Below are 20,828 nucleotides of genomic sequence, written 5' to 3' on the forward strand. Positions count from 1 at the left end.
TGGAAGGCAGGCCCGGCGGCCTTGGCGGTGTCCGCGGGGCGGCGAGCAGCGACCGCGGGAGGTTGGGAGCCCTGGCGGCTGTGCGCGGTGGGAGGCACTGACTGTGCGGCTTTGGCTTGCTTGCGTGCCTCATTTTAAAAAAAAAAAAATTGTGTTTGCAGCGAGGCTTCGTTCAATTTGAGGATCGAATTGTAACAGGGGATGCGCTCGTAGTATTGCTGCAGCCCCCGTTTGCGCAGAGCGCTGTGTTGCGATGAGGTGGTTACGCAGAGCTCCATGTGCTGCTAAGTATCGTAGGAATTCGGGAATTTCAGGGGAATGACTCAAATCGGGAGGAGTGCAGAATGAAACGTGAACGTGTGAGGTAAATGTTAGTAGTAAGCTTGAAACGGGATTTGATGCCGTTGATGAAGGTTTCAGAAGAGTAGTGGGGGGGGGGAAACGTTCTTTCTGTTCTGGGAGAGAAAAAGCGTAGTATCAGTCATTGGCCGGACTGGAGAGGGCACAGGAGGCAATCCCAGGTTCCTTGGGTTCGGCTTGTCTCTGAAAGCAGCTGGCAGCAGATGATAAGGAGAAGACGATCAGCAGAGGCTGCTGAGCAGCGATGTCTCTGAGTGTCCTTCCAGCGTACTGCACTGTGGAGCTGAAGGATTTCTGAGCAGAGCTTGCTTCTCTTCTTAAATTCAATAGCTTTTCGAAGTGTGCCTTTCATATGATTTCAGCCAGGTTATATAGTTCCCATTCCCAGCATATAATGATGCGAGTCTGTGATTTGACAGTGCTTCTTTTCCAGCTTTCATGTTAAATGTTTCATTTCATTCTGCATAGCTCTATGTTAAACGAAGCAATAATTTTTTTCTTTACATGTTTCTGTACATGTTTTGTCCTATTTCTCTAGCTGCTCCAGTGGAAAAGTCACTGCTTATTAATTTTTTGTATGGAAGCATTGGCTGGCCTTCTTCCACCGTTTTCATATGTTTCCTGCATTTTGTATAGGGAAGGTCATAATGATGTGTGCTATTTCAACTGGGGAAGCTCAGTGTTTCTATGGAGCCATTATGATGTTCATTTTTTCTGTCCTGGGCTCCAATGTTTTGTTAACTGCCTTTGTTACTTCCAGAGGAGTAATCACTGTGACTCTGTGATCTCTTGCATGATAATGCTTAACTTAGAGCCTGTTGATTTAAGTACATAGCTGAGTTGGTGTAGTGGTGTTTTTTCCTAATAATAATAGTTCACAAACGTGGATTTTTTTTTATTTTATTTTATTTTTTTTTACCATTTGTGTAGTAAGCATACAACCTTTTGGGGTTCTTATCATTCGATCTTAGTATTTATTTTTCGGAATAACTCTGTACCATGAGTAAACTTTCTCACTGACCTGCCCAGCACCTTCGAAAGTTCTCCCAACAGCAGAGAGCCACAAACAGATCCCATTTGATCTAATTTTCTTTGGGGCTTTCATGTAACACTTATATGATACTTAAAGAAGGAGGAAGGGGAAAATATTCTACTTTTTCCTACCATTTCTCTTTCTCCACCAATAATCAGTCATTACTAAATCCCCTGGCATCGCTTCAGAGCTTTTGGTAGGGAACATTGTGAAAAGTTTTTTGGAAATCCAGTTATGCTTTCTTGCCCAGGCATGTTGAGTGATTCCTTCTTTCAGGGCACTGTAGCAGACTTGTTAATGTTTCTTCCATGTTAAGTTACGGTGACATTTCACCAGTCATATTTTCTGGCAGCTTATATCTGCTCTGACTCGTGTAGTCTACAGGGCAACCGTTCTTTGAATCTTCTGACATTCATTAGAGAAAGTAGTTACGTTGATGGCGTTCCATTTATTTTACCTGCCACCTATTTTACCATACAGGTTACATGCTACTGAACCTTGTGAATTGCGTCATTTCCAAGAGCTGGAATGCTGAGATCTGGCTCTGCCCTGTAAATATTATCAGCTTTAGGAACTAGTGAGACTTGCACTCCTTCCCCTTTCTCTTTAAATGCTTTCTACTTGTAGAGACAGCAAAGGTATGGAATTTGGTTAAAGTTGAGTTCAGGAAAAAGAGGAACTACAGAAGACAGAGTTCCTGAGGCTTTCTTATGTATTCATGATATGCGAAGGCCTTGTAGCTGGAATAGAATAATCTGCTACATGTACAAATGTTTTTTTATTTCAACAGAGGAATAAAATTCAGAAGATTAGCAGAAATAGTTCTTTAGCAATAGGAATCTTCAGCAACAGGAAAACTCTGGTACAAAGATCGGTAGTATTAGCTCAGTGTGGGGTAGGACTTTGGGAGCCAGATGAAATATTTCCATGTGTTCCAATTTTTTCAGAGGTTGCACTGATAACATTTATGTGTCTATTGAAGGTAGAGCTGAATGTTGAGATGGTAGATAAGTCCTTGTAACCTGAGTGTTTGGGACAAAGGCAGAAAGAAAACATTTATCAAACGTCACATTTTATCAGCTCTAAGGGTATGTTTTTGTGTGGTTTTACCTATTGAATATCAAAGAAAAAATTATTCTTACAACTTTTTCACAACTTGTTAAGTAAAATGGATCTGAAAAATGTAGGTAAGAGATCTTCTAGGTTGCTATGCTCATGGTGAAGAAGACTTAGCAGTACCCACAGGCTGAGTGGTGGGCTTACCTGTTGAGGTTACTTTTGGCAATACTGATAAATTTAGTTGGAAATCTGGCACGTGTTAAAGAAATGTTCGCTTTGAATTTAAGTAAGTGGAAGGACACTCCCTTTTGTGCCTCCCTCCCCCTTCTTTCTTTCTTTCTTTCTTTTTTTAATTGCCACAGTACTGTAAGAGCAGGGAGGAAATATCTGGAGTCTGCTTTGGTTGCAGGACCTGTCAATTGAAATTACAGTATTAACAAAAGTCACTACAATTGTAATAGGTTTCTACAGGTAAAGGAACTCTTTCAGATATACAGTTACCACCAAAACTGAACTATATTCTAGTGCTAATTGTCAACTTTGTTATTAAAACAGCCATAGAGAGAGAATATTTATCAAAATTTTAGGGAAGAGATGGATGGATCTTCAAGATGATTGCATGAATAAAACAAGTGTGTTTCTTGTGACATTATCAGGGATACATTTGTAAACCTATAATGTGATGACTAGTATGCACCCTAAATTTACATGGACTGATATGTCTTTGATTTATCTGGATAAAAGCCATCTGTTTGGCATCTGTGGATTACTAGACAAATGTAATAGCCTTAAGCAGATTCACAGCCCAGCTTGGGATGTTACTGTAATTAGAAGGAATCATGTTGCCTTTTAAGTAAATACTAACTAATGCTTTAATTTTCTTTCATTTTTTGAAGTCAAAATCTGTGTATATGTTGGAACTTGTAGTACTTAATATATGGAAGAGAAATGTTTGGTTGATGCTTTTTGGTTGATGCTGACTCACAATGTCATGGAAAAATGTAACATTGAGGGATGAGGAGAGTTCTTTTCAAAGATTGCCTTCACTTATCCACCTTAATTTAGGGAAAAAGCTTTCTGGGTTACCAGATAATGTGTTTTTCATGTGTCATAGAATCTTTTGAGTTGGAAGTACAGCTTGATCAGGTGCTTAGAGCCTCATCCAGCCTGACCTTGAATGTCTCCAGGAATGGAGCACTCACCACCTGTCTGGGCAACCTGTGCCAGTGCTCACCACCCTTATTGTAAAAAAAACTTCTTCCTTATGTCCAGTCTAAATCTCCCCTCTTTTAGTTTGAAACCATTTCCCCTTATCGTACTGTAACAGACCCTGCTGAAGAGTCTGTTCCCTTCTTTCTTACAGCCTCCCCTTTAGATACTGAAAGGTCACTCTCAGGTCTCTCTGGAGCCCTTCTATTCTCCAGGCTAAACAGCCTCAGCCCTCAGCCTGTCCTCACGTTTCATCCCTGGGATCACTCTTGTGGCCCTCGTCCATTCATGCTTTGAACGGGTACACATCTCTCCTGTACTGAGGACTCCACATCTGGATGCAGTACTCCAGATGATATCTCACCAGTGCATTGGAGAGGAGCAGAATCATCTCCCTTGCCCTGGTGGCCATGCTTCTTTTGATGCAGCCAAGGATATGGATGGCTTTCTGGGCTGCGTATGCATGGCTCATGCCCATCTGCCACCCACCAGTGTCACCAAGTCTTTTTCAGCAGGGCTGTTCTCCATCCTTACATCCACCAGCTTGTACTGATAGTGAGAGTTGCCCAAGTGCGAGACCCTGCACTTGGATTTATTGAGCCTGATAGAGATCACCAAGGCCCACTGCTGGAGCACATCTAAGTCTCTCTGAATGACATCCCATCCCTCAGGCATGTCAGACCACACCACACATCTTGGTGTCATCTGCAAACTTGCTGAGGGTGCACTCGATTGCACTGTTGATGTCATTGATGAAGATGTTAAAGAGCAGTGCTCTCAGTACTGACTCCTGAGTGACATCACTTGTCACTTATCTCCATCCAGTCATCGTCTCACCCAGTGCAGTTCAGAGATGACCAGATGGTGTAATGTGATACAGTGCTACTACAAGCTTTTCTCTCCTGATAGAGTTGCCTGAAAGAATTTTATAAATTCAGATACACCTACTTGCTTTCAAGTTTAAAAATGATACTCGGATTTTTGGAAGTGTACTGTGATGTGTGAAGTTTATAATCCTAGTGCTTACTGCTTGTGGGTTTTGGATTTTGACAGTCTGAACTCAGGCTCGCTTTATCTGATTTATCTTGAATCTTGCCACAGTCATTGACAATCTCTCCCTTGCACCCAGAGCATAAAACAGTGATTTTAAGAACCACTTTTGCTTCTCTATTTGTAGTGTAGCTTTCAAAGTTCAGAGTAAAGAAAGATGCACGTTAATGAAACATGTAGGAGTTCATAGGGCTATACCCATAGGCTTTTTTAAAGATTAAAAAAAAAATATCAGCAAAACGTCAGGTGCATTTACCAGGGTTAAGTTCTAGTGTATTATCATGGTAGCTTTAAGTTCCAGGATTTCTTTTGTGTGTGTGTACTTTCCCATTAGCGATTCTTTGATTATTGGTATTAATCAAGCTTTCTGTTACTTTTTTTTTTGTATGTCTATTGGTGGAAGGAGGGGGACACTTTGTTTCTTTGTTTTCTCCTCAGATATTTTTTTAGTTGCAGTGGGATGGCTCTGCCACTGTGTTCAACCATGTGAAATTGGCCCCCAGACCTTCCAAGGTCTTGTTCATCACTGGAACAAAAGTGTCACTGCCAATAGGCAAAGTAGTGTCTGGCAGGCACTGGGTCATTACAGATATTTGGGTGAGTCACTAACCCTGTTAGTGAAATAGCTTCATAGGCAGAGTGGGCACAGAAAGAAAATCATTAAGTAGTCACAGTAGCTTGGGCTGTTGAGAGACTTGTTCTTTTCTCTCCCATCCATAGATATTTAGTTTTAGTATGGGATTCTGGGAAACAGCAAATGTTGATTTTTTTTTTATTTATTTATTTATTTATTTTAGCTTCTCATTGTGTTTTACCAACAGGATTTAAGGGGGTTGGGGATGGGGTGAGGGAAACAAACAAGAAAAACAACTCAATTTCTGCTCTTCCCCCTCAAAAAGCTGAAGCAGGAAACCTCTTGGCCCTTTAGTTAAAGCTTTCTGGTGTTAAGTTGGATAGCCTAGAGAGATCCCCAAAACACTTTAAAATCTTTGCTATTTTATTTTTTTCTATATTTAAACAAATACTGCTTCAGATATGCATTGAATGCATTCTTCCATATGTTGTGGTGATTAAAACAAGTACTGTAGAGTACTAAAGGTGGAGTTTCTTATGAATACAGTGTATCTGAATTCGTTTTTCATCCCCACTATCTTCATTAGGGATGCTCATCTGTAGCTCTTGCATGTTTCAGTGAGTCTATTTTGAGCTGTGTTGCTCCAGAGAAACTGCCTAGATTTGACAAGGAAATGTAGCTGATGATTCTTAATCATGAGGTAGTTTTAAAAATCATTGCTGAGGTCCTGAACTGGCAGCAGAAGCCACGTGGAACTGACGAGATGGTCTTAGCACGGAACTAACGGCTTGTGGCGTTCCCTTCTGCAGCTGACATGGGGATTGTCTCATGCACATCTGAGTGTGGTTCTAAATACAGTATATAGAGATGATGCAAGTACAAAATGCTGACTGTGCTCTTAACAGATAACTGCTCCAAAGCTAGTGCATTCTTCTGATGCCATGGAACAATTTAAGCTACTTTTGGGGGTTGGTTTAACAGTTGAAGTTCTTTAGTTTAGAGCTCACCAGATAGTGAATTTGTGGTGTATGTTTGTGAGTCTGATGTATTGAACAGTATGTACTGTACTGCTAGCTGCCCTTTCAAGTCAAAAAGCTCTATAATCCTACGTGTGAGAAGAATATAGTTGCATTGTCTAGATGGATGTTTTCAAATTCCCTCTGTATGTTTGCATTCTCTATAATGGCTAGACATCCTTCTGAACCTGTCTTTCTGCTCATTTTCATTGTATCCTCTTGTTGGTGTACCTGAAACAAAGCTTCACAGAAGAGGAGCCCTGAAAACCTTTTGCTGCGAGTAACACAGCATGCAAATTGCGAAGCTAAAATGTGGAGAATCATTGCGTTCCACCACCTGCATTAGTCCTGTTTCCACTTCCAGTCAAGCATTGTGAGGGTTAATAGATGCTGTGTCAAAACAGTTTTCTTGGTGTAAAGACCTGTGGGTTGGTGTTATTGTACTTGGAGGTAATTTGGCTGGTAAGATCTCTTATGGCTTATGTGGTTTCTTAAAGAATAGAAGCCAGATGATTTGAAATTAATAGCATATCTGAAGTGTTAGCGGTATTTTTGTAGAATTTCCAACAGCCGTTAATGGAATTTGTATGTTTTGAGTTTCAAATTCTTTATTAGAATGCAGGATTGCTTTCTATATATACTTGCAGTTTAATTTTCCTTTTTCCCACTCTTTCATTTGCAGGTTTCTCTATCTGATGGATCCAATGGAAGCCAAATAAGCATGTAAGAAGTGTCTTCATTTTATTTTGTCTTTGAATTACATTTTTTTAAAAGCACAGTTGACTTCATTGGGAAAAATGAGAAGACTGCCTTACAGACATCAGAAATGACAGGCATAAAGTCAGTCATTTCCTTTAGGATCTGAATATCCTTTTTTTTTTTTTTTAACACATCTTAGTTTTACAGAAAGAAAATGCTGAAAAATGTGAATGCGCGGAGGGAAAGCAGACGCATCTCATTTTTGAATACGAATAGCCACTAGATTGTTACAACACTTACTGTGTTTTCTCAGTGTCTTATGTGAACTTTCTGATATGTAATTTAATACTTTCTGCACATTTTCCTCTCATCTGAGAAATAGTTATGTACTTTCCATCCAGGAATATTTATGAATCTGCAGAAATATGCAGTGGGATATTTTATTTTCTAGTGCTGAACATTCTGTGGCATGGCTGTACACCAGTATGACCTCTTAAAAAGTTGATGTTCATTTGAATGCTGTTTTGCACACTTTATAATGTCAATAAGGAGATTCTTGTTGTTTCTTCTCTATTTACAAGAAACCTTGTGGGTAACAGATCACCCGCAACTGTCTAGTTGCTTAGATAGACAGCAGTTTGGTTTTCCAAGTGATAGCTTTCCCCATAATGATAAAAAAAAAAAAAGCAAGGTTTTAGTGTCAGCATTTCAGAAGTTGCATTTCTAAGAGTGCGCTTAATAGCACATTAGGAGGAGTTAGTAGCAAACTTGTCTGTACTCTTTAAAAGCTATGGTGTCCATCTCAAACTGACTTGAGATTTTGATCAATAGTTGTAATTTTAAAAAATGGGAGTCTTCTTTTCTGAACAGATGAAGAGTTTGTTTTCCTGTAGGTTGGCTGTCTAGATCTTAAACGTCAGAGCTGGATTTTAAATTTCTGGCAGTGCACCAGCTCTGATGCTTCATGCATCTTATGAATGTGTGAATTTCTTTTTGTTTTCAGAGGGAAGGTGCTATACTGAGTGGCTGTGCCAATGGAATAAGGCTTTTTCTATTCTACAGTCCTTCAGCAATTTTGGAAATGTTGCAAAGAATGAAGCAGCTTCCCAGGGAAAAGGCAATATAGCTGTGTAAAGGCAGTACAGTGAATTGTATAGGTTAAGTTAAATAGCTAAATGTGCATTAGAAGTTCTTCTGTCTTCTCTCTGCCAATAAATCTCTTCTTTATTCTTTAAGTAATAATCTTACTAAGACAGATTCATGTTAAGATTCACAGAAATTTGTCTTGATAAAATTGCTTTCTGGTTATGTGGCAGAAAAATATTGGATATTTGGCTTGCTGTGTTTTCTCTGACCCACATCAACAGAAACATCTACGGTGTCTTTATTCTTTTCATGTGCAGGTGGCATTTAAGTCTGAGCTGATGGTTTAAAAGACGTAATGAAGCCTGAGCCTCAGTATAGATAGATGCATCACTTGTACAGCATAATATTTACTGTGATTCTGGTGTTCTTTACAGTATAAAGAAGAAGAAAAAAATGTCACGTGATTTAGGTCTAGTAGTCTGTCTCCCATGCTTACTTTAATCTTCTAGCTGTTAATCTAAAATACTCTTACTATTTTAGGAGATGCCTACGTAACGCAGATTGCCAGGAATTGTACTAAATACTTCACTGCTGAACGGGTTGCTCAGGTACCCTGCCTGTTTTGTTGCTATGGGAGATTGGAAGACTGTAACTGTGCCAGTGCTGTCATCAGGTAAACTGGTAATATTTTAAATTTAGTAAGTGTGCTAACTCTACCAGGGTATTATAGTTGCTAAAGAGACATTAGGGTTTTAAACATGAGATTTATTTAATGTTATATTAACCAGTCTAATAGTACAATAATTTTTTTAATAGAAATGCTGCTGGAATGCAGTTGAATTTTAACTGTCCTTTTAAAATTATTGTTGTGATATGTTTATTGTGTTTTATTACATTCTAGATGAAGTTCTAAGCTCTAGATTTTTGAACAGTTATGAATAATAATTTCAGTAAAGGGATTTGATTTAAGTTTTTTGTATGTGATATCCTAAACTACTAGTCCTGAATTGTTTCTTAATGTTTTTAACTTTTAGATAGCAAAAATATATTTCAATATACCTCAGAGAAAAAGATATCTCCCCCAAACATGAACTCTCAAGTGCTACGCTTGCCACTGCCTTCATCCAAAAGCATGCACAGCTTTTTCAGTGCCTTCTGCACAGAAGAGAATATTGAACAGAGCATATCCTATCTCAACAGGGTAAGCCACATCTTGTTTATTGGAAGCTTTTTGAAAATGTTTTTAAGTCAGTTTTGGTAATGAAGATGCACTGTATTTGGAAGGCTTCTTTCTTAATGCTCAGAAGCTGAAGTGGTTTGCAGTAATTTTTTTTTTTTGTCATCTTATATAGGATTTCAACTGATATTGTTTATCTTGGAGATTTATCTAGTTATTTATTCCACCAGCCTCTCCAATTTGTCTTTCATCAGGAATTGACAACACTGGGCTTTCCATCTATTTATGCGGAGTCCAAAGGAAAGGAATTAAACTTAATATCAATCATAAATTGCATGAATGAATTGCTTGTACTGCAGCACAAGAACCTTCGAGCTCAGGAAGAAGTAGAAATGCAGCATCTGAAACTGGGTAGCGATATGGATCACTTACAGAACTGCTATGCTAAATTAAAGGTAGAAAACAAGATGGTTTCACTATATACATATATATTGTGTGTGTATATAATGCAGTGTTTGTGTTTAACAGATACTCTACTTTGTTATCAGTGAATATATTTCTTTTTTGACCTCCCTAGTACTAATTTGCAATTGTACTTCTATAAATGCTTTGAATTTTTTTCATTTGAAAATTCCTTAATGAAGTATGAACTCATAAGACAACTTGAATCTTGCTTAGAAGTTTTCTTAAATGATTTCTTTAATAAAGGAAAACAAATGTTGAATACTTCAGTTCAGCTCATTCAGTTTGTCTGAAAGAATATGCCCAGCTCTAAAAGATAAATTCACAATATAACCGTAATCAGTAAAATCAAAAACCCTGTGTAGGTAACTTTACTAGTATGCATTGTCACTCTTCTCCTTATGTCTTTTGCATTTATTTTTGTCATTGGATTTCTTGGGTAACTGCCCACAAAGCCTTTTTATAAAGATTGCTCTGAATCTATTGGCAAAACTTAGATTAAGCTTTGTTTTATGTAAATTTTACATAAATTTATGTAAAAATTGTCCCATTTGCTTTGTTGTGGACACAGCCTGCATATCTATGTATATTATTCCATTGTTTATGTAAGAGAAATACTCCACTAAAATCATTCCCAACCCTACATGTTGCTTACTATCTCCTCTTACTCCTAAGTTATAGATGCTTACAGAGTCCTGATTTATTAAAAAAGCAATAACTGTATAAGATAATCTATTAAACACCAAGCTAAATCTTTGTTTTTTATGAGTGGGAGTATTTCTTGTGCTGAAGAATCTTAGTTCTTGGTCCAGAAAATAGAACTTGTTGAGAATGCAAGGATTGAGAATATGCAGAAAGACTTGTCTCAAGTGAGATGGTTTAGCCTTTTTTTTTTTTTTTTTTTCCCAATATTTTTTATCCTTAGCTATTTTTTTATTGGTACTCAAATGTCAACATTTTTTCCAGGAGCAGTTGGAGTTATCTAAAAGGGAAATAGTTGGCCTTCAGGAAAGAGACAGACAACTGCAAAGCAAGAACAGGAATTTGCACCAGTTACTTAAAAATGAAAAGGATGAAGTGAGTTATGTACATCAATGCAAATTATTATGTAGATTTTCAATGATGATTTTGCAAGGTGTCTGGTAGCTGTTCACATTAAATGTTTTTTGTTTTCTGCTGGTGAACGCTGTCTCTCAGCAAAGTGAAACTGACATCTTGCACACCAATTTAAATACGTTTTATAATGGATAGGTCCATGTTATGATTCTATTAGAGTGTACTACAGAAGCATGTACAATTTTATGCTTTTTTATGCTTTTGATTATACATTATTTTATGTTTTGTAAATGTATAGAAGTAAGAGGGAACTATAGGATTCAGTCACTTTCTCAAATGCACATGTATGGGAGTACTTTTTCTTTGTTATATTGTAGAAGTACACAAAAGGTGGGGGGTGGGGAATAGCACATGCTCATTGAACTTGTGAGTCTTGGAAGAACCCAGTTCAGAAAACACTATCTTTGGCATTTGTTTCCATGTGGTCCCCACCACACTGTGTTTACCTAAATTTCTTTAAATTTTCTCTTCATTAATAAATATTCAGCAGGCAATCACAGCGTTATCTGTATGTAATGAACTTCAAAAGTTCCAGCTTAAAAAACCTGAGGCATGTTAAGCTAGCTGTATGTTGGCAAGGTTAAAATTGAGTCAAAATCCTTCCAGCCTATTGGTACTATTGTGCTTTGTGATCTGTTGTAATGTTCTTTTGGCCTGAATAGTATCACCCTCTTTTCCCATCCCCTTGTCCAAAAGGAACAAAGAGTTTGTTATTTTTTTATGTAAACCTAAATAAACCTAATTTAATGTTAAATTAGGTACTAAATGTTATTTACTGAAACCAAAAACGTCTTTCTCTTTGTAATGAGGATATTGAAGAAGATATCGCACAAATTGCCAAAAAATGTACTCAGTTCTTCTTAAGAAGGACTGTTACATTATAAAGTATTATTTACTATGTTGGTTTGTGCATAAAAGCAACTCAATTTCCTGAGGTAATTAAGTCTTAAGTCAGAATCTGTAGGCTGGGAGAGTTCTCCTGATTTCTGTTGTCAGTTCCTTTATCCTGAAATAGTTTAGTGTAAGCACCATTTCACATCTGTTTATTTTGTTTTTTGTTTTTTTGTTTTTTGAAGAAATGTGTCTATGTTGAGCTTTAGCTGAATAAATCTTGTGGGATTGTTTTTAGGTTCAGAAGTTACAGAACATAATTTCAAGTAGAGCTACACAGTACAATCATGATATGAAGAGGAAAGAGAGAGAATACAATAAACTAAAGGAACGCTTACATCAGTTGGTCATGAACAAAAAGGACAAAAAGATAGGTAAGTAGAGTGCTATGGCAAAATAGAAACTTTGTATGTTAAAAATGTTTATATTTGATTTTAGGTATGTTCATATCCCTTTTCCCCAGTGCTTAAGTACCCAGTGGAACATTAAATATATTGTGAAATTTTTGTTAGATGAAATGTGTTAACTGATGTCATTGGAAAGGAAGTCCTACTCTTATTTTCTTATCCCTCCTGCCACCCTCCAAAACACTCTCAGCTGTTTGCCATCTATAGCATGTCATATTTTAGTGAGCTGGTTTAGTTTGCTGAGCCAGAAGACAACTATTCATGTTGTGGCTGAGTTGGTTTTGCTTTTCTGAAACCATGCAAGTAAAACAGACCACATTAGGACACTGTATCAGGAACACCTATTTTGGCAACAGAAAGTAATTTAGTATCTGCACAGTAATCTCCAGAAGCCTCACACTTAAGTGAACAAAACTTTTGGCATGTTTTTTACTCAAATTAATTAATGCTAATTGAAATATCACTGAGGTCAAAATAACCAGATCTTAAGTCTGTTCCCTATTTCCTTGAGAGCTAATGAGAACTGAGCTTGAACTACTATTCTGATGTAATATTTAAAATAATGTATACACAATTTACATAAAAGCTGAAACAGAGGGCTCGAGTGTTCTTAAGAAGTGTATAACATAGGTAAGATAGAATAACATCCCCACCCTGGCTTTCCAAACACAATTTTCTTTCTATCTTTGTTTATTTTACTCTTGCCTTGTTAAGCAGGGCAACATGGTCTCGTTTCGGTCTTAAGACTGAGGGGGATATTTGGGTAATGTAGTCTTTTTGGCAGTAATTACATCAAAAGGTAACGGAAGTGTCATCTGAATATGTGTGTAATTGCACATTGTTTCATGCTTTGAAATCTCTTTTCATTTGTAGCTATGGAAGTTCTAAATTATGTTGGTAGAGCTGATGGGAAGAGAGGTGCATGGAGGACTGATAAGACGGAAGCCAGGTGAAATTGTAGTTGTTTTAGAACAGCATTAATTGCAGTATTTGTTATGTTGTCACCTTGTTACTGTTACATTTCTGCTTCCAGAAATGAAGAACAAATGTACAAAGTTCTGCTAAATGACTATGAGCAACGCCAAAAACAACTTTTATTGGAAAATGCTGAGCTGAAAAAAGTTCTTCAGCAAATGAAGAAAGAGATTATTTCACTTCTTCCACCACAGAAACAAAAACCTAAAGAAAGGTCTGAAGATGGGCCAGTAAGTATTCCTCTGTTAAGCTTAAGTCTTTGATAGTTTCCAGTGCTGGAGCCATTTGGTTATTAAAATTCTTCTTGGAAGGCTTGCAATGGAAGGACCTGGAAAAATCTTTTCAGTATATAAGGATTTTACTTTTCTTTGGTAAAACAAATCCATGTACATATTTAAATATGTATTTTTTGAATGGTAAGATGGTTTGCAGCAGGCTTTGTTTCTATTTCTACAGGTACTTTCAGACTTAGAGGAGGACATTGGAGAGTTAAATAAAGAGAATATGTGGGAACTGTCATGTGAAACTGTGCGAGAGCAGCTTACCAACAGCATTAGAAAACAGTGGAGAATGTTGAAAAATCATGTTGAAAAGCTGGATAACCAAGGTGATGTTTAACTCTTACACATACACATAAAATGCTGCTGATAATTCCATTTGGTCATCTCTTTGGTTTTACGTTACTGTATGTCTGAACTAAGTGGAAGCTGAAATGGAAAGGACTATGACCTGGTAAACTCCTTGAAAAGACTTGTGTTTTTCCTTTTCTTTGTGAGTTTAAATTGTGGGAAGTTAGGAAAGCAATCACCTTAGCAAGTCTTTTATCCTGAGAACAGGCACGCTGTAGTTTGACAGAGTAAACAGCTTTCTTCAGAAAGAATTTATTTTTCTTTTGGAAATACATGCCCTGTAATATGCAGGTCACTCCAAAAGTAATGCTCCCTATTTATTTCCATGGGAACTATAACAGATACAAAGAGCACAGTAGCACTATTTAATAGAGTAAATTCTGAACTACAAAATAGCATTTTTTTCAGTGTAGTTGCCATCATTAGCTATGTGCTTTTGCCAGCAATGAACAAGAACCTATTGTCATGCTTTGCTTACAAAAAAAAAAAAAAAAAAATCTGCATTAGTGGAGGTGACATGCTGTTATATCTGCTGAAGCACACCAAGCACACCACACACCATCTTGCTTTGCTCATATCCACTGTGTTTGGTCTCCGTAAACATTCAGCAAGCTTTTAATTTTCTGCATGGAGGAATTCAATGACACACCTTTGCTTCATATGCATTTCCATGTCAGATGCCGTTACTGCCTTTCTGCTGCCATCTGTTACATGGCAACAAAATGTAATTGAATGCTGGTGGGAAGGTTCAACATCTACTGCCCTGCCACCATCATCTGCTTCTGCTGTCTTAGGCCAACTTAAACAGGAAACATTATTTTCAGAGCATCTTTTGTAAACGTTGGTTGTATTTCCCCATTTGTCTGAGCTGTTCAAGTAATTGCAGATATTTAGTTTCTTTCAAATTGTGATATGTGATACATAGATCCTTCTTAGAGTTTGAGCTTGTCACAGCCGTATCTCTACTGCTTCTGCTGGCATTCTAAAATGAACTAGCTGATGGTATGGTGCTGGGCTCTCATTTCCAGCTGTTAAACAGCATTAAAAGACAGCTAAAAATATATAAAATTCTTTCCTAGTATTATTTTCCAGTGTAAGCAAATGCTGCTGCTACAACAAGGATGTTTGCAGTCAGGAATAAGAGTGAGAAGGTCATGAATGTAGTTGCAAATAAAAGAGCAGGTGGTCTCTGGTATAGACATGTTCTTATAGAAAGGATTTTAAGATCACTTATTCTGAGTAATACTAACTGTATAATAATTGTATACAGTTAGTATACTAACTGAAAAATAATTGTAAGCATCAGGAGAAAAGATTCAAGTATTTGCAGTTTTCTTGGAGTCACTTTTTGTTTTTTTTTAATTCTTGAATTTATAGAGATAACCATGTTCTCAGTGTTTAAACTGTCATCAGGGGATCAAAACTTGGCATATTACAAATGCTGTGGTAGTTGTATCTTTGTACAACCACATTTTACATTATTTAATCTCACACATGTTATTCCTCGATGATTCATTCCCTTTCTGGGTTAAAAATGTGCACACTGTTCCAACTGTTAGCTCTGTTTCTATTTCATAGAACACGAGGAAAAAATCTTTCCTTTTTTATCTATGTTATATATATAGTTACTGCCATACTCTTATGAACATACAGGCCCTTCAGTAGTCGGCTCAGGATAGGCTAGCAAAGTATCTGAAAAGAGCTCTTAATTTGTCCTGATTTTCTTTTAAATAAATGCTGAAACAAGTTGTGGTGTGTTGGTGGTGGGTTTTTTTTTGGGGGGGTGGGTTGGTTTGTTGTTTTTTTTTTCTTTTTGTGTGTGTGTGTGTGTGTGTGTGCGTGCAATGCTGTTGCAGTGCAGACTTGTGATTTACCTGAAGAAATGTAAAATTTGAGGCAATGTTGTAACATTCAGCTCAGGAAAAACAACAGTAGTGCTTAATTATGTGTGTAGCACCAATTCTGGATCGTTTGTCCTGATAATAGTAATTTTGAGTGCGTGGTTAATGTGTCTTTTGGAATGAAACTATTACAGCTTAAAAATCTTTGCTATTGCTTTGAGTCCTAAGTGTTGTGAGGAATTATTTCTAAGTAACTTTTTTCCCATTTTCCCCCTCCCTTAGTGTCACGTGTGCATTCAGGAGCTATGAATGACAAAGATGTAATCTCGAGGGAAGACCATGAGCTGGAAACTGAAAAACTAGAGTTAGAAATTCAGCAATGTAAAGAAATGATCAAAACTCAGCAACAACTTTTACAGGTAGCAGGCTTTAAATTTTGTTATTTTCAAGACCTTTGAATTATTATTTTTTTAATGTCACTTATTGCTCACCTCTGAGGTTTTTCTCCTTTTATTGACAGTGCTTTTTAAAAAGGATGTCTTGGTGGTTGGTCGAAGTGGGTTATTCAGTTGATTAGTAATTTAATGAATTTGTAATCCTGGTAGGAGAAATTCTGGGAGAGGTTAATAGACAGGAAGGCTGATGAGGCCAGAGGTGTTTTGCTTGAAACTCTGCCCCTACCAACTGTGTAGCTCACTTATCAATCTTCAACTGTTTTTTGATGAAACTGAATCTATGGAAATTCTAAACAACTTAATAGTCACTCCAAAATTACTATTTCTGTATTTATATCTACAGCAACAGCTTATGTCTCCATGTGATGACGACACCACTCTGTTACTACAGGACTGCTATTTGCTGGAAGAAAGAGAGCGTCTTCAGGAAGAATGGAGACTGTTTCAAGAACAAAAAAAGAATTTTGAGAAGGAACGAAGAAGTTTTACAGAAGCTGCTATTAGATTAGGACTAGAGGTATTAGAAAAGTGGAAAGGTATTAGAAAAGGAACTCCTATGGAAGAGAGTATAATAATAACTCTAATACACACTAAAAACTACCTAATACACGTTGTCTGCTTGTATCTCTATACAGAGAGCTCATTCTCATACTCTGTGAAACACAGCTTTGGTCATTGCAGCAGATCATTCAGCTGGCACTTAAAACGACAAACACCAAATTTCTTGTGTGTATTGGAATATGAGTTTTCTGCAACTAGATGAATTATTTTTCTTGCAGCTTTGAAAATATCTAGGTACTTCTGAAAGACCTGTCTGCTTATTCATTAAATCCTTGATTAGAGGCTGTTTCAGTTTAGCTTCCTAAGACAGCAAGGCTTATGCAAATCACTGTTAGATTTGGCTGCAGTATTGAATTCTCAAAGAGTCTAGATTTCTAGATTTTCATGGAAAGCAGTTTTGCAGAAAGCCAAAATATATCTTTGCCTCAGTAGGGCCATTTTATGTTCTTGTAGTTAATCTGGTCAGTAAACAGACTTATATAGGGAGGGAATTGGATTGGGTATTTCTCTAAATGTGCTCTAGCACGTCTTTTTGTCTGGCCAATAGTCAAGATCAAAACATGAAGACTATAAATTTAGCAGGGAGGAAAGTGAAAGGTCAAGAACATAGAATATTTTGAATTTTTACTTGAGACACTGGTATAACAGTAGTTCACACAGTGACAAATATTGACTTGGGTCACTACATATGTAATCGTGCATACTTCAACTTTTTCATTTTCTTTTACTTACATTTTATTGAATTCTTGAATTTAATGTGATCTTGAATTTGGCTTTGTTATTTTTGACGGATAATAAATGTTTGTCCTGAAATATTTAAGACCATGTTACAACATAAGTGTAGTTACCTGTGCTTCTGAATGTTAAAATACTTAAATTTGAAAGGAGTAATGAGAAAGTTCAAGCAATACTGCAAGCCTTCATCATAGAGTGATTGAAAAAGGAAACATCACCTTTCTTTCTGCTCAATTTTTTTTTATGGAAGTGATCAGTGCTATTTTCAATGTCACTTGTATTTGTTTATGGAAAAGCTGAGGACTAAGATTGAAGCAGTAATCCTTATTAGCAACTGCCTAGAAATTAGAGGTATCTCCACGAGGTAGTGCAAGACCGGGGGGGAAGATGGGGGAGCACAGGAGACAGTGGTAAGAGACTGTGTCACTGGAGTGGAGAACAGTGAAATGAAAGGATCATTCAGACCTCTGAAACAAACCACGGGGTTTGGCTTGTAAATAAATACTTCCTCAGCTAATCCTTGTTGGAATCAAAAGCATGCTTATATGACTGTAACTCTTTGTTTAACTGTTGACCTTTGTTTAACTGTTTAACCTGAGTTGCATGGATATTCCATAACTTTTTATTTTTTTATATGGAATAGCATAAATTGAATGTGGACTAAGCTTGTTTGTGTGGTCATAACTGTAAAAGTCATTTCTTTTCCTAGAGAAAAGCATTTGAAGAAGATAGAGGAGCATGGTTGAAGCAACAGTTCTTAAGTATGTCTATTGATTACAAGCACTCTGAAAATGTGACAACTCCAAGTGCCTTCATAGGAAGCAAGTATTTGGTTCAAATTATGTTACTGTAATATGCTTTTTCCTTCTTTTTCCTATAAGATGGTTAGGATATAATTCATTTGCACAGTAGAAAAAATTTCTATTTCTAGGAACAGATCATTTGCCTTGTTGCCCATGAAGAATGAGTTGATTCTAATGATCTCGAGCAACTTGTGAGATTTAAAACTGTATACTAAAGCTTTTGATTTATAATTATCTTTTTTCAAATTCTGGTGTTTCTGGCTCTATTTATTATTACAGACATGCTGTAAGTTGGGAGGAAAGTGTTTGTTGTGCTCGTTTTTGTTTGTCCTTTCTTTTTTGATAGAAGACTTAAATCTAATCCTTCAAATGTTTTCAACTGTAGTGTCAGCTAACTGATTATATGTATGCCTTCCAGCTTCTGACCAAGACAATCGGCTAGTGAACTCAACGTCTCAGCAAAGAAAACCTCACTGTATGCTGAGTGGTCCTGTTTCAGCTGAATCCTGCCAGACTTCTCAGTATATTTCACATAACAGGTATCTCAAATGATGTCGTGGATGTTTCTTGTGGTTTTTTGTTTGTTTTTCATGGTGCTGAATGCTATTTAGAGCAGTGACGAAATTGTGATAACTTACAGAATGATCTAATCTAGGTCTTGTGATTGATATGTAGAAGAATATGTTAAGCATCATATCATAACTGTATTGTGCTTCTCTCTGAAGTGTAATTTGTAACTGAATGTGCAGTCATTTACGCTGTAACTTTATCTTTTTACCAGTTTCAATGCTGCATTAAAAAAACCTGCTGGAGACAGCAAGCCAAATCAGTGGGAGGAAAGTGACAAGGAAGAAACTGAGTAATGCACAGTCCCAGGAAGACTCTGAAGCTGGCACTCTGCTATGTAGAAACTTGCACATAGAACAACTGCCTTAGACTTCCTAGGGTTGCCTGCTGTTTTGTTAGAGATGTTCATAAACTTACTGTTCTAAAGTGTAACAGGATGCTGTGAGTTTGATCATTCTTCTGAAGGGTTATGTGGTAAGCTGAGCTGTGCTGTGTATGTATGTGTGTGCACATGGCTTTTAATTTTTTTTAGACCATTTTTTGCCTCTTTTTCTTGCAAGATGCTTATTTAAAAGTATATTAAAGCTTTGATATTTTTCTAGTAACAGAAGCTGTGATTCTGTGAATGAAACTATGGTCTGAAACTTTGGCTGTAATGAAATATTGGATCCTAATGTTTCTTTTCATCACAGACAGAGATAGCACTTTTAGGAATGGTTTAATTATTGGAAACACTCATCTTGAGAAACATCTCAAGCATAACTGGTATTAAAACTTCTTTTGCCTCAACTTGAATGTACAGTATACTGTAGATTTTTAACAAAACAAGTTCTATATTTATTAATTTGCGTGATTTGAAAATACCTCTTTGATATTTCAGATGACCTAAAGTGTGAAATCTTTATATATTTGTAAATAGACAAAATGATTATGCTGAGAAACCATGAAATGAAATGCATACATCCATAATATTATTTTACATGGTATTTTAAATTGTTTTATAGTGATACTTGGTTTACAGATGCATTAGGACTTTCAGTGGTTCAGTCAGGAATAAAATTATTTCAAATGTAAAAAATAAATGTGTACGTCTGTTTTAAGAAACTGGTTCTGTGATTTATGAATGCAAATTTTTTTTAAATTATCATGGTTGTAGGAGCAAGGTTCACTGTCTATTTGATGCTAGTTTTGTTTTGCTTATTTTTCATCTTAGTGGGCTCCAGAATTTTTGGTGTAGCCTTAGAGAAACCTATTTTGTTTATAACCTTCTAAAAATAGCTGTGTACAGATGAGATGTTTCAAAGTCTCCTTCCCTAGTCAATTCATGTACTTTTCCTTGTCCATTACAAGTCCATCTCTTCTGTTTTGGTTGCTCAAGCATTTGTTAATGTGTGAGCATAGCTCTGGCCCTAGTCAAATTAAGCTTTTGGAACGTGCCTAAGAAACTTCTGCACTTCTTCAGGTCAGTGGGAGGAAATTAACTCTGAAACCTAGAATACTTCGCTGATATTGTGTTGCTGCTGTGCTCTTAATCCACAACTGGATGTAACAGAGTGACTGGGATACTTGAAAAAATAGCAGTAGAATGACAAGAAAAGAATTCTCCAAGGAGCTATGGTAGGAAGTTTTGGAGTTTTTGCTGATTAGTTCAGTGTGTTGAGCTACTGCTTGATTTGAAGTAGTAGTTAGTGCAAACTGCAGGGAATACTTGCTGTGCAAGAACCATTCTGCATCCATAAAGAAGCAGGACTGTATATACTGATCTTGTTGGTTAGCACTTTTTCTGCATAGGCAATCAGATAGGGAAAACAATACAAATATCATCCCATTGTATTTATTTTTAAAAAGACTATTTTAGGATGTATTTCTCCAGTTCTCATTAAATAAGTGATCATTACTCATAAGTTTTGCTGAGCTTATGCCTTCCCCACAGTAATGGACAGAACTTGCATAAATATTAGTCATAAAAGAGTAGAAACCTGTATCTAAAATTATACTCAAAGACATAAGCTGAAAAATTTAATATACATACTGATAACAGCATGAAGCTGTGTAAAGGCAGGTACAGGCTGAGTATGAGGAGAAGATGCCTCACCAGAAAGGAAGTTGGCTGCTGGAACAGG

The 20,828-nt window shown here is 36.8% G+C and overlaps 1 protein-coding gene across 2 annotated transcripts; it reads left to right on the top strand.

The window, feature by feature from the left end:
• The first annotated feature begins 137 nt into the window (after nt 1-137).
• On the top strand, nt 138-19,815 carry SSX2IP (SSX family member 2 interacting protein). 2 transcript variants are annotated; one of them, XM_010715969.3, is made up of 15 exons: nt 138-364; nt 6,984-7,024; nt 8,627-8,759; nt 9,121-9,287; nt 9,518-9,718; nt 10,692-10,802; nt 11,971-12,106; nt 13,013-13,088; nt 13,173-13,344; nt 13,571-13,721; nt 15,867-16,003; nt 16,383-16,556; nt 18,045-18,156; nt 18,557-18,677; nt 18,920-19,815. In XM_010715969.3, the coding sequence occupies exons 3-15, from the start codon at nt 8,717-8,719 to the stop codon at nt 18,999-19,001; spliced, it is 1,683 nt and encodes a 560-aa protein (XP_010714271.1). In that variant the 5' UTR covers nt 138-364; nt 6,984-7,024; nt 8,627-8,716; the 3' UTR covers nt 19,002-19,815. The 2 variants fall into 2 exon arrangements, with proteins under 2 accessions (XP_010714271.1, XP_019474217.1); XM_019618672.2 differs by having other exon boundaries at nt 139-364; nt 8,627-8,694.
• Nucleotides 19,816-20,828: the final 1,013 nt, after the last annotated feature.

Source organism: Meleagris gallopavo, chromosome 10 (genome assembly GCF_000146605.3).
Source record: "Meleagris gallopavo isolate NT-WF06-2002-E0010 breed Aviagen turkey brand Nicholas breeding stock chromosome 10, Turkey_5.1, whole genome shotgun sequence".
Lineage (NCBI taxonomy): Eukaryota > Metazoa > Chordata > Aves > Galliformes > Phasianidae > Meleagris > Meleagris gallopavo.

Excerpts from the sequence above, each read along its gene's own strand:
- SSX2IP (XM_010715969.3), top strand. The coding sequence starts at position 8,717 with ATGGGAGATTGGAAGACTGTAACTGTGCCAGTGCTGTCATCAG. Across the intron at positions 12,107-13,012 it reads CAAAAAGGACAAAAAGATAG|CTATGGAAGTTCTAAATTAT; the intron begins GTAAGTAGAGTG and ends TTTCATTTGTAG. Across the intron at positions 18,678-18,919 it reads CAGTATATTTCACATAACAG|TTTCAATGCTGCATTAAAAA; the intron begins GTATCTCAAATG and ends TCTTTTTACCAG.